Source organism: Eptesicus fuscus, chromosome 12 (genome assembly GCF_027574615.1).
Source record: "Eptesicus fuscus isolate TK198812 chromosome 12, DD_ASM_mEF_20220401, whole genome shotgun sequence".
Lineage (NCBI taxonomy): Eukaryota > Metazoa > Chordata > Mammalia > Chiroptera > Vespertilionidae > Eptesicus > Eptesicus fuscus.
Genome location: NC_072484.1, coordinates 54,294,010 through 54,308,141, shown reverse-complemented (window position 1 = coordinate 54,308,141; position 14,132 = coordinate 54,294,010). Strand labels below are relative to the sequence as shown.

General features: G+C 41.8%; 1 protein-coding gene across 1 annotated transcript in view; it reads left to right on the top strand.

Moving 5' to 3' along the window:
• Nucleotides 1-12,941, top strand: part of GATA6 (GATA binding protein 6) — a 30,130-nt gene extending 17,189 nt beyond the window's left edge. The window contains exon 7 of the mRNA XM_028139280.2: nucleotides 11,585-12,941. Coding sequence (XP_027995081.2) covers nucleotides 11,585-11,755 — 171 coding nt within the window. The 3' untranslated portion in view covers nucleotides 11,756-12,941. The remainder of the gene's footprint in view (nucleotides 1-11,584) is intronic.
• The last annotated feature ends 1,191 nt before the right edge of the window (nucleotides 12,942-14,132 follow it).

The following is a 14,132-nucleotide window of genomic DNA, read 5'->3' as shown; positions in this document are numbered from 1 at the left end:
GTAAAATAGGTGGAAGGTGGACCTTCGAAAGGATTTCAAATTACTACCAAGTCAGCCGTAAGAAGATCCCAAACCACATTCATTTCTAAGTGATGGACTTTCTCTTAAGCCCCACCGCAGTCACAAATGTACTTCTGTCTATGTTGGAGCCCAACAATTAAAACATTCTTAGCTGGGAGTATTTTGATAATTGATGTAAACAAATGCTGGCATGCTCCTACTCGTACATGTTACAAGCAGGGTTTCCCCTCACAGACAGTAAGAAGAAAACCTTTCCTTGGGGCTGGTGACATGCCCTGACCCCACAGCCTATAATGTTTAGTTTCTTGGTCCCCAGGGCTCCTCGGGGCAAGAGGGGTTAGGGTGGCTGCCGTGTGGCTCTTCCGAACGAGATGCACCAGGCATGGTGTGTCCGTGATAGGAAAGAGCTTCTTCACTTTGTGGTCCATCGTTGGCGATAAACTTCCACAGAGAGGCAGATGTCTTTAGACTGAGACAAGGAGCTCATCTCCTGTTCTCACGGGCCTGGTCCTGTGCCTTTGGGCGGACTTATTCTTCTGGGATACTATGTTCCTAGCTAGCCCTGCTTTCTTATTGCAGCCATCCATCCCTTGCTAATGACATTATTCAGTGACCTTGTCAGACAGTGTACTTCTCCTGAGCTGCGTGGGGCTAAGACTTGTGCTAGAAGTGGTTTGAAAGAGTTAATGCACACTGGCAAGTGCTTGTAGCCGACAGGCGGTGATTTAAGGACCGACACTGTTAGGATATCTGGATGGATGTCTTTATAAGACCTTAAAGGAAGGTGAGGTATTTTGCAGGTTAATATTTTAAAATCTTTATGTAGATTTTATTTCATGTATTGCTAGTTGCATCCTATGGTAAAAATTGGAAAGCACCACTTTTGTCAAGTAGCTTCGTATTGTCAAATTTATGCTCTACTTTTTCTCCAAGTAATTGAATTTACGGTGACATTATGGTCGGCCACAAAGTGATAGTTCTTACTGTTATTAACTAGTCCTATAATAATTAAATAGCTGAAAGGTCATTCGTACAGTGTGAGTTGCTTTCACTTAGAGGAGCTTGGCTCTGAAGAGAGGATCTGATTCAAGAGGCTGCTAAAACGGGACAAAAATGACCGCTGAGCCCATTACTGGACGATTCCACAAGGGCCTTTAGAGTGCTTGAAAGCCAGACATTAGTGGATTAACCTTGTAATTTATCAGTCGGACTCTTGCTTTTGAGAAGTTTTCTCCCTCTCCCATGTTTTCTCATTTCTAAGATAGTGGACATAGGCAGGCAGGAAACTAGCTTGTATTGGTACCTTTTATTCCTAATTATTATCACTCTACTAAGGTGGTGCTTTTATTACCATTTTCTGTTTGCAGGAGTGAGACTCAGAAGGTAAGTAACAGGCCCAGGGGTATGTATTAAGGGCTTGGACTTGGATCCAGGTTGTCATCACTGTGGCATACTGGTATAATATATGATAGAGTATGTGACATTGGAATTTTTAAAGAGAAGGAATAATATTTTCTTAGTGAAATATGAGCAATTTTGATTAGTAATTTTCAGCATTAAATGTCGTCCCACTGACACAGGTGGGAAAAGAGTGCCAGAGAAGTGACTTGCTCATGAGGACATTGTAGAAGCTTTCTTGTTAATATTATACTTATTAATAAAATGTATTATAATACTAAGACTATGTGAGTTGGGTAATAGACAAATATGCAGTAAAATTTACTATTGTTAATGTGATTGGAAAAAGATTCTCGTAAAATATTAAGTATAACATTGCAGTGCTAAAATTCTCCTAATGGTGTGATTTAAATTCATACACAGTGAATGCTAAGTTAATTGGAACTTTTCAGAATGTTCAAATTGCCTTCAGTTAATTTTTACAAAATCATCAAAAACGCATTTTTTTAAAAATAGGCAAGTGTTCATTTTTTCCCTCCCAGCATTTATAGCCCAACAGACTCTTTCTAAATGAATAATAATAAAAAAAAAGAGTTACAAAGTCATTAATCTCGTACAAGGGCCTGAGCGAGAGTTGCAGTTAGACCTTATTATTGCCTCATTTATAAACCAGGGCCCAGAGTGACTCCATAAGGTCACAAAACAAGCCGTGTTGAAGCCGGGACTGGAACCGACGTCTCCTGCCTCCCGGGCCAGGGCTGTTACCACTCCCAGGAGTTGACCAATCATCATAGTTATTAATATCCCACTTGCCACTTGCTACAAGCCATGAACATAAATATTTTGCTGGCATTTTATCTTCACGCTCCCTATGTGCCAGGCTCCCTTTCTTTCTTCTTCCACAGCCCCTTCTAATAACTCACGTTCCTGTCTCACCACACTGGCCTTCGCTGTGCAAGTCACACGTCACCCTGGCGAGGAACCTTGAGGCATGTGGAGTTTGCATACTTTCTTTTTGATCTCAAGGCCTTTGTGGACTTCCCTCTTTTTTGCCGTGTGTGCGCGCGCGCGGGTGTGTGCCACAGGGAAGATGATACAAAGGAGCAGTTGGGAATATATGGTACTACATGACTATCTGATGGCTTTGTATGCATATGTGTTAGGAAACAGTAAAACGAACGCTCTTTACATAGTTTATAATAGACGTGTTCACCCAGTTGATCACAGGACTGTGATTTATTTAATACATGACCCATTATCACAATCTGAGAACTATAATCCTCGGCAGAGAGTAAGTGTAGGCAGAATGTCATTTGCCTTTTCACATGTCCTCAGGTAGAAGGCTTTGTCTCAGAACACAGCTTGTCTTTATGGATTGCAGATTCTTTGCAGCTCCTGTCCCCCCTGCCACCTCCATAAGAACATACAAAAATGTCACAAAGCGGGAAATAATGTTACGGGAAGACATGGCCAAACTTAAAGAAATTTGGCTTAGAATGCTCTGAAATGTTATTGGTAAATGAATCTTTGAAGAAAATGAATTCCTTTACTGGAACAATAGTAATTTATTATGCATTTCATGGGTGTCTGCCAAAAGAGTTACTAGCAATATGAAGATCTAATGAATATGAAGTAAATACACTGTGTTAGCGCACCTACCTGGTAATTTTCTCTGAAATTTTAACGATTTGAAAAAGCATCTCCAAAGACAGGTGTTGGCATGTGTGATAATTCACGATGCAGGCCCAGCACTCAGAACTTGTGAGACTGAGTACAAAGAGATTATTGTATTGACTTCAGATTTTAAGAAAGTCTTGGACAAATAAACAACAAGTATTGATTTCGACGTCCTGTTGTAGTTTTGTGGGTAAAACAGTTCCAAATAAATAACTGCCGGCGTTTAAATGCTGATTGAATTGGTGAGCGGCCCCTTAGCATGGCGTGGTTCCACCGGAGCTGGGGGCACGCGCTCCAGCATCGTTTTTATCTTATTACGCACAAATAGTTTTAATTTAAAGTTCTCATTAAGTCTAGTTGCTTGATTGATGGTGAAGCCTGGATAGGGTCTGAAGTTTATTTTGGGGGCTTCACAGATTAGCAGCTGGAAGGAAACAGTTTCAGGCAGCCAGGCGCTTAGCTGCAGCTCTGTGTGTGACTGTCGTAAGCTGCCAAGGTTCTGTAAAGCCTCTGCTTTCCTCTGCAAAAGGGGAGAAGTCATTCCCACCATCTGGTTCTTAGGAGTATTGTGTAGCGTAAGTGGGAGATGCCTGTGGACCTCTTTGAAGCTCAAGAAGAATCGCACTTTAAATTTAATCTTGGAAGTTAATAGTGGTGTGCTTTATTTGCATGGCAGTGTTTTTCATCGCAGGACATTAGAAATAAATCCTTACTTTCCTAATGTGGGAACTATAGAGATGGAGAGCTATTGTGTTAACAAAGTAACTGTTTTTAAATACTGCTTTTATTTCTCTGATAGCAGCGATTTTTCATTCCTTATGATACCAAGCATATTCGTTCTGCATTTCTTGTAAATGCTGCTTGGTGCTTGGACTATTGAGATGCTTTCTCTAATTGAGCTGGCGAGATAAAGGCGCTCATCCAATCTCCTGAGAGGCCAGTGTTGTTATAAAAGACCGTAACTCACCAGGTTTTAAATCTTGCCTCAGGGTACTTTACCAGTTAATTTGAAGGCTAGAATAGTCATCTGCTTTGTTTTGATTCATTTCAGAAGAAAAACTCTTTTTGTATGTTAATGACGTTGAGTTGTAGAACAAACCCCCTCTCCCTTGCAATTTATATTTGTACATCCATATTTTACAGACAACCCCAGAATTCTTTTAAATTTGGGGCCATGCCTTTCCTCACCACAGCGTGCTTTCTGTTTAAGTGTGTACAGATGTGCAAAGCAATGTGCTCCTCTGCCCAGAGTAGACTGTGAGCATAGAATTGTTCTGTCCTTGAAAAGGCAGCATCCCGGGGTGTGGATATAACCAGTTTACTCAGGCCCAGAAGGGGCAAGAGGGGTAAAAGGGGCAGCCAGCAAGCTCTCCAGTAAGGAATTTGTTAAATTACCAAAAATAGCAATTCTGCTAAACACCGAGTTAGGTCATCAGCTGAAGGGACCGTGACTCCCTTTTCTTGTGAGAGAAAGTGCTCGTGTTCTCTTGCTTTTTATTTGAGCCATTATGGGAGAATTGGGGTTTGTTGTGACCGATGATTGTCTCCAGTCCTGGTGTTTGTGGATCTTCCCGTGTTGCCTCCTAGTTGATTGAATCACATTTCGTCTGGTCCTATTACCTCCACTCAAGCTGAAATGAGCGTTGTTAGGGTAGAAGTTTAGATTTATCTGAAAGTGTTTCTTTGTTGGAACTTATACGTAGCGTTTACTTTTTGTTTTGAGGAAGGCCGCTATAAAGCACTGCGAGAGTCTAACCTAGAGGTTATAAAAGCAGAGAAGAGAGCTTTGGCAATGAGGGACGGCTGGCCTCTCCTCACACAAGAAAAAGCCGTAACCACAGACTTACTCAGATGTGTAGGAAGGACAGATCAGAGGCCGTGGAAGCTGACAGTCTGAATTTGAGCTCAGGAGGCAGTTGTGAGCATCATCAAAGTCATGCTCTGGAAATGATCACACACTCACCCTCCACCTGCCTGGGGTGCAATGTTTTGTTTCTTCAGATGAAGGCTGCATTAAGAGAGATTACAGCATAGAGGACTGAGTACATCCCTGTCGACTCCTTATTGGTCTTCTTTCTCAAAAATGAAATGCATGTTTACAGTCCACAAGCCAGAGAATCTATGCTGTTGGCTCATATGTGTTGCCTTTCCAGGGCGGCCTTGCAGGAGGCTGTCCCTGGGCCTCTTTGTGGCCTAAAGGAAAAGAAAGAGAACTGGCCATGTTGGTGAGCCCTGTGAGCCAGACAACTGCTGGGCATTGACTATAAGAGTTCATCAAATCAGAAACGCTTGACTTTTCCGATATACAGGGGTGACACAAGTAGATTTTCAGTTGTGAGGCCACGAAACAGTTTATTCTTGTATTATTTATTAATTATTATTTATTTGTATTACAGTTGTAAACCTACTTTTGCTCATCCTGGTATGTCTGAAAATGAACAAAGGCTTATTCTCACAGGGAAAAAAAAATCCAGTGATCTAAAGATGAACTCTGCCTGTTCACAGGCCAGTGGAGGTTTTCCATGCCCCTGCAGCAGCTGAGTCGCCCCTGAAGTCATTTATTCCTTTAGGGAGGGAGTTTTCCAGCCCAGCCGCTCTGCCATCAGTCGTCTCCCACCTAACTTGGCCTGCGCTCAGCGCTAAGCCCAGGCTGGGTCTGGTGCTGATAACACATTTTTTTTTTTTTTCAACAGGAAGTGCCTCCATTTTCAGTTGTCTGTGGGAGGGTGGAGGGCAGATAAGCTGTGAATGGAAACACAGAACAGATTTCTGCTCCACCCTCACTGCACTTTGATCAGAGAAAGAGTGAGGACCTCCGCCGGCCCAGGCTGCCCTCTGAAAGGAGGAAGGATGATTCAGCGATGGGCATTCCCAAGCGATGGGCATTCCCAAGCGCTCTTCCCTCCTGTTGTTCAGAAGCATTTGGTAGAGTGGGTTGGTTTAGGTTAGTGAAGTGTCTGCTTTTGCTACGTTGATATATCTACGATCTGAACTTAAGTCCTTTCAAGGGTTTTAACTAGATGTGCTTCCCATGTGTCTTCAACTGGTTATTTGCAATTTATACTTGTATTTTTGTGTTGTGTTTATTGGGTCCAGAGTCACAATAATCTGATTTTCTCCCCAAATTGTACTGATTCTCACTAGGTAGCTCTTGAATATCACCTATGAGGGAAAGGCACTTAATGAATGACATGAAAGGCAGGTTTCTTCAGAAGAGTTGTGCCAACGACTTCTGCAGTTAGAATGCCAGTTTCAAGAGCTCAGGTTCCATTGGCAAGTCCATGTAACGTGTTTGGTGCTTTAACTTATGTGGAACCATGTTTCACATGGGCACGGATAACCAGGTTCTAGCCTATGCCAGGTCGCATGGAGGTGACTCCCAGGGTGCATGAGGCCCCTTCCAATCCCCGCTTCTCTCTGTTGGTGCTTCCACTCTGATTCCTCCCTATTTTTTCTTGCTACTTTTTGACTCTATCCAGCCTGACTCACCCCTCAAGTGCTTGTGCCCCATGTTTCTGGTGCTAGTATCTTCTACTCTTACCAAAAAGTTAGGCTGTACTATGCCATTCAAATTAAAATATTAAAAGGCGTAAAGGGCTAATAGGTTGGCCCCTCTCAAATGGTCCCCTGTCCCCCATGCTCTTCTGGGTTCCCTTTGAAATACTCGTGCGTATTGTAATTATGACATAGAATTTTTATATCTTGCTGTTTTTCACCTAACATTGCATTAGAGGATTTTTTTTCATTTTGCTACATGATCTTTTTATTTTTAATAATTGCATAATAGTTCATTGAGCGGATGCACTCTGCTTTTCCAAACCATTCCCATATCATTAGACATTAGATTATTTCCATGGTTTCCACTATTATAAGTAAACTTGCAATGAGTGTCTTCCTGTGTGGAGCCTTTCCCTTCTTTTGAATTCTTTCATTATAATACATTTTCCGAAATGAAATTACAGAGCTAAGTAGGGTATAGAATTCTTGATATCTCTGCTAACTACTTTCTCGGGCATGTACCAGAATATAGCCCACTGGCTATGGATGAGCGTACTGGGGCTATCACAATTTCATCAGATCTCATCATTATGATTTTATGTATCTTACATAAAAATCATAATTTATTTTTTATTGAGATATGATTGACATACATAAAAGTTTTACGTTGTAGTATTTCATGTTTAAATAGTGTATCTCCATATACAAATATGGTTCTCAAGCTTTGGACACAAGTACTTGCCCCACTTTTTCTGAGAGACTCTAATGTTCCTTTTGATTTCAAATGAGCTGATTAAAAAAAAGTATTGAATCTATTTGGGTGACATTGATTAATACAATTATAGGTTTCAGATGTACAATTCTATAATACATCATATAATTCTATAATACATCCTCTGTATATTGTATTGTGTGTTCACCACCCCAAGTCAAGTCTCCTTCCATCAACATTTATCCCCCATGTACCATCTTCTCTCTCACCCACCCCCCTTCCCCCCTGGTAATCCCCATACTGTTGTCTATATCTATGAGTTTTTGTTTGTTTGTTTTTCTTAATCCATTCACTTCTTTCAACCCAGCTTCCCCCCCCACCCCAGACAGCTGTCAGTCTGTTCTCTGTATCTATTTTTGTTAGTGTATTTTGTTCATTAGATTCCACATATAAGTGAAATCATATAGTATTTGTCTTCCTCTGACTGGCTTATTTCACTTAGCATAATACTCTCTAGGTCCATCCATGCTGTTGCAAAGGGTAAGATTTCCTTCTTTTTTATGGCCATATAGTATTCCATTATGTAAATGTGCCACAACTTTTTTATCCATTCATCTACTGGTGGGCACTGGGTTGCTTCCAAATCTTGGCTATTGTAATAATGTTGCAGTGAATATAGGGGTGCATATGTCCTTTCGAATCAGGTTTCTTTGGATATATTCCAAGAAGGGAATTCCTGTGTTATAAGGCACTCCCATTTTTAATTTTTTGAGGTAACTCCATACTGCTTTCCACAGTGGCTGCACCCATCTGCATTCCCACCAACAGTGCATTCCCTTTTCTCCGCATCCATGCCAACACTTGTTGTTTTATTGATGATAGCCATTCTGACAGGTGTGAGATGATATCTCACTGTGGTTTTAGTTTGCATTTATCTGATGATCAGTGACCTTGAGCATCTTTTCATGTCTATTGGCCACCTGTATGTCTTCGTTGGAAAAGTGTGTATTCAGGTTCCTTGCCCATTTTTTTAATTGGATTGTTTGCTTTTTTGGTGTTGAGTTGTATAAGTTCTTTATAAAATTTAGATATTAACCCCCTAGAGCTGATATATTTTTTTAAGAAACTCTTCACTCATGTAATTTTGGGTTTGCCTGCCCCTTGACAGTAGGACTCTTGGCCTGCTGTATAGCTTAATGTTCTTGTCTGAACTAAGAAGACAATAGGTATTTTAACTGGTAGCCTTTGGGATTATTGCTCAGGTATAAGAATAATAATCCAGGTATTAAGATTTCTTTAATGTGGCTTATTTGAAAAAGGGACATTGAGCTTTTGAAGGGCTGTGGAAGCAACTTGCTAAATTTTTTTTTGCGAAATGTTGTCGATAACAATTTAGAATAAGTTATTGTTGAAGTGGGTGGTTTCCCTTATCTCTAGATGAGTTCCCACTGCTCCCACCCAGTGATGGTGCTAACTCACGTGGTAAAGGATGGAACTGGAAGATTAACTTAGGTCTACACTACTTATCCTTAACAATAGTAAAATACTCATAATAGCATATAGTTATGTACAGTTTATTAGCTAATTTAATTCTTGCAACAACATTACACATAGGTGCTTCTTTATTTTCATTTTCTAGTGAGGAAACTGAGGTACAGAAAGTGCTAGGTTGGGTCTTCTAGTTTACCTCTCCCACATTGTCTCTTAACTCCTTTGCTTAGCACTTCTGTTTTAGCTGGTTTCCCTGTGAACAGTTCTCCTATGTCCTGCATACCTCCCACCTGAGCACCCTTTCTTTACTCATCACAATAGCTTTCTTTTAATGGAATGTTTTAACTCATGGCAAGGCATCATGCTGATGCTTTTACCAACATCTCAATGAATTGTCACAACCATACTTGAGGTAGGTGAGGCAAGGGCAGGTTGAGGAGGAGGCTCAGTGAGGTGACCACACTCAGTGGGTGGCAGAATCAGGACAGTACTTGAAAGCCCACGCTTGTCCCCCCCCACCCAGTGCAGGCTGCTTGTGGCTCTTCTCCAGGAATCCTTCCCCCTCTTTGATTCTTTTTATGACCTCTTACCCCACCTCCCTGTCTCAGCCACTCATTTATCATTTACGATAGGCCGTTGAGCAGTCTTAGTGACGCGTGTGTGAGTGTCCTGGCTCCTCATGTGGCCTGGGAGCTGGTCCAGGGAGCAACTATCTCTTTGGGGCTCACAGTCCCAGGGCCTGACTCTCATGGGTACCTTGCTACTGACTTGTGGTGACGACAGACCGCTCTGCTATCTCAGCACGTCTGGCTATTTGAGGTGGGCTGCTTCCTGGGCCAATCCAGGCACCCTCTTCATTTCAGAGAACAGCACTTGCTATGCTGAAGTCAGGGTTAGTCAGATAAACGCGCATGTGCTTATTTTGGGGGAATAAATAAATCAACACAAAGTTGAGTGTGGCATAAGTCATTTACAAAGGAGCTTATTCTTTCTACGAGTTGAGTGATAGCTAATGAAGACTCTAAAATGAAGAGTCCTTTTGTAATTTAATACCACCCTTTTGTTTATTGCTCTGGGAGTTAAGTCTGGATCCATGTTGGCTTTGCTAATTGTGGAGGTTCTGGATTTAAGGGCTGAAGTTAATCACCATATTTCTTTGTGCAACCAAATCCATAGCTTTAGTGTGTTGACAGGATTATTTCAGCTATTTCATAAAAATCGATTTTAAATTTTAGGCATGTCAGTGACTTTTTGAAATTTTCTTTTTTATGCACCTAAAACCCTCAGTTTAAGTCTTTAAGTTTGTATTACTTAAAAAGAAGTACGGGTGTTTGGGTACTGTTGTTGCTGGGTTTTAACAAACACTCATGTTGGCTAGGAAAAGAAAGGATTGGATACCTATAGAGGGGCTGGCTTTGGTCTGTCCAACTAATAGGAAGTTGGGATGGGAAAACAGCTAAGTCATATGGTTAGGTCTCCCGAAGCCTTACCTCCCAGCATCATGTGGTTATTGTGAGGATTAGGGAGAAAACCAGATTTTATCTGGGGGAAGAGTAGGACCACATTTATTTCCAGGCCCCGGGAACCAAGGGTACTCCGTGCACCTTCCAATCAGTTCAGCCTGGTGTCTTGTGCCCTGTGTTTCCCGGAAGTGAATGTAACATCAATTCAGCCAGACACATTTCAAGGATTTAATGGGATTGTGTATGTAAATGAATGCTTTGAGAAGTACAAAACATCCTACCTGTGTCAAAAAACAAGTATCTAGTAATTTGTGGGGTAGAACCCTGAAAGCACAGAAGAAATAATGGGTTTATGTGATTATGGCTGGATTTAAAAAAATATATTATTATTGATTTCAGAGAGGAAGGGAGAGGGAGAGATAGAAACATCAATGATGAGAAAGAATCATTGAATAGCTGCCTCCTGCATGCCCCGTATTGGGGATCCAGCCCACAACCTAGGCATGTGCCCTTGACTGGAATCGAACCTGGGACCCTTCTCTAGTCACTGAGTCAAACCAGCTAAGGCATGGCTGGATATTTAAAATAAAACAAATGCACTGCTTTCTCAAGCCATAGTCTAAACGTGATTTTAGTTTTATTCTACTAAATTATATCACATAAATTATATGTTTTCTATATGGCCTTTCTCATGTGGATGGAAGGAATGAATGAAACAATATAAAGGTCACCTTTTGCGTTGAGAAATAATTGCCACAATCACGACAGATAAAGGATGTTTCCATTCTGGTTATAGTGTGGTCTGCTTCAAACATAGCCCATTCTTCTTGGAAAGAATTAAGGTAAATGAGTTAGATATTAAATTTGTATATGCATGGGTTAATTTTCCATGAAGTCAGTGCTCAAAAATTTTATTTATCAGGCCTTACTGAACTGTGTAGCTTTCTCTTTTAGGCTTTGACATAACTGCTAAATCTTATGGCTCTGCTGTGTGTGCGTATGCAATGCTCTGCATTTTCTCTTGAAATGATGAGATTGTGTGGCACTTTTTACAAATAGGTTTCTTCCAGTTCCTTTTCTACTTTTGTCCAGCTGAACATGTTGCTGTGTGGTTATTGCCATGAGTCCTCAGGACAACAGGAGAATGTTTGGGAGAGCTTAAATCTCCAGGGCTAGGTCAGTGGCACTGGGCAGCACACTGAGCTGCCCTGGCCAGGCTGCACTGCCCATCTCACTTGTCCCCGTGCGTTGACCTAGTAGGAGCATGACACCTAACAAATTTATGGATAACTCTCTCCTCCTCTCTGTCCCCATCTTCTGCCAGGCGGGTGCCCCGGTGATGTCTGGCACGGGAGAAAGCACTAACCCCGAGAACAGCGAGCTCAAGTACTCAGGTCAAGATGGGCTGTACATAGGCGTCAGCCTGGCCTCACCGGCCGAAGTCACGTCCTCCTCGGTGAGACAGGATTCGTGGTGTGCGCTTGCCCTGGCCTGAGCCTGCTGCCGCTGCTGGAGCGGGAAGGCCCTCGGGACCTGCAGTGATTATGCCACACTGTGCAAACTGGGTCGAGTATGCTGACAGAACATTCCTCTGATGTGTGATTTCCGTGCCTTTATTTTGAAAGAGATGCATTTCCCAAGAGGCTTGTTCTGCCTTACCAGCCAGCCCCTGTCAATGAAGAGCCAGGGAGAAGATGGAGCGCTTCCTGGGAAGGCCGGTGCAGCCCACAGCACGCTGCCTCCTCCCTGGCTGCAGCCACTTCCAGCCAGCCTGCCTCCGGGTCTGCCAGGGCACCCGCTGTGCCACTACCAGAAACCTGGACTAGGCCCTGCTAAGGAATATTGAGATTTTAAAAGAAAGGTTTTATGTGTATTGCCCCAAATCATGTGCTTCTTCTGATTTCTTAATACCTTTCCGCACCCAGATTTCACATGCGTTCACGGAGAAGACCATTTGAGGCCATTTGGTACACACCTCTGGAGGCTGAGTCGGTTCATGAGGTCACTTGTCAAAAATATTGCTCAGTTTGCAGGACTGCATTATAACTGTAACATACACTGTGACTGACGTTTCTCAAAGTTCATATTGTGTGACTGACCTGAAGTCAGTCGGAATTTGTAAACAGGGTAGCAAACAAGATATTTTTCTTCCATGTATACAATAATTTTTTTAAAAAAAGTGCAATTTGCGTTGCAGCAATCAGTGTTAAATCATTTGCATAAGATTTAACAACATTTTTTTTATAATGAATGTAAACATTTTAACTTAATGGTACTTAAATAATTTAAAAGAAAAATGTTAACTTAGACATTCTTATGCTTCTTTTACAACTACATCCCATTTCTATATTTCCAATTGTTAAAGAAAAATATTTCAAGAACAAATCTTCTCTCAGGAAAATTGCCTTTATTCATTTGTTAAGAATTCTTATACAAGAACACCAATATCCCCCCTTTAATATGTGCTGGAAAAATTGCAACAAAACTTTACTACCTAACAGACAACATTTGTAAATACTCTAGGCATCTGTACACACTAAGGTGAAGTCTCTACAGTGTGACTAACCCACAGGCAGGTTGGTTTACATTAATTTTTTAAAAATGGGATGTCATATGGAAACCTATTTCACCAGAGTTTTAAAAATAAAAAGGGTATTGTTTTGTCTTCTGTACAGTGAATTCCTTCCCTTTTAGTTTCATTTTAATACTGTATAGACATTCCTATAAAACAAGCACATGTGATGTTTTTGCAAATTGCCTTATGGCCTTCCTGTCCATGAATTGTCCTTTTGGAGTTGTTTTATAACTTGGTTTATTTGAAGTTGGCACATGGCATGGAGTTATCACTTTCACTTTGCATTGGGGACACTTTTTATAAGTAAAAGGGACCCAGTAGTAGATCACATTATCTGAGATTATAAGCATTCTCTTTAGGAACAGTTCTTGAAAAACACTGAAAAAGTCTAGAGTTTTTCCCCCTTTGAATGAAATAGTTGATAGTCCAGAAACGGTCTCCTCTCTGGAACCTCCTTTTTGCAAAGTGCCACTAAGTCTCAGAGCTCATCTGAGGTTGAAGTCCTTCCACTCACCAGAAGATACAAAATGATCTGAACTAGCTCTGCTTTTCCTTCCCTGTTGGGTGGGTTTCAGGAAGTCAAGAAGCTGTTCCACAACACAAAATGGTGTGATTCCATTTTGGCTCCAAGGTGTGGGGCACTTACTTTTCATCTACTGATTACAGCCATTCCGTGGGGTCCAGTTAGATTCAAGGGAAGGGAAGTCTTCCTCTGGGGTGGGGTGGTGTTGGAAGTCAGACACAGGGCTGGGGTATGTGTGTGTCTGGGGAAGTAAGTCACTGAAGCCCGCATGCACGCTAAAACCATAGGGTGGGCTAGAACAATGGGTAGAGTGCTGGGTTTGGAGTCAGATCACTGGGCTTCAAGTCCTGCTCTGCATGCATGAGCTCTGTGGCCTTGGGCAAGTTATCCAACTCATTTTCCTCGCCTGTAAAATGATGCCGGAAACATACAACTTATAACTCAAAGGAGAGCGTCCATATAAAGTGCCTAGTGCAGGGCTTGGTGCATAGTAAGCACTGAGTGTGAACATGACTGGAAAAGGGTAGCAGGAGCTCTTACCAAATGGGTGTTTGGAATGTCTTGGGCCCTTGCAGAATCACAGGGACTAAGACATCCCTGGCTCACCTGCACTTCTTCAACAATGCTGGGGAGAGGGATGCAAGGGATTCCCCCCGCCCAGGAGGTGGCAGAGATGGATGGGGAGGATGCTTGAAAGATACCAGTGTGAGTTCAGCTGATTGTTTAATAGAACAGGGCTGGTCTGGCAGCAAAGAAAGTTATTATCCCTCATTT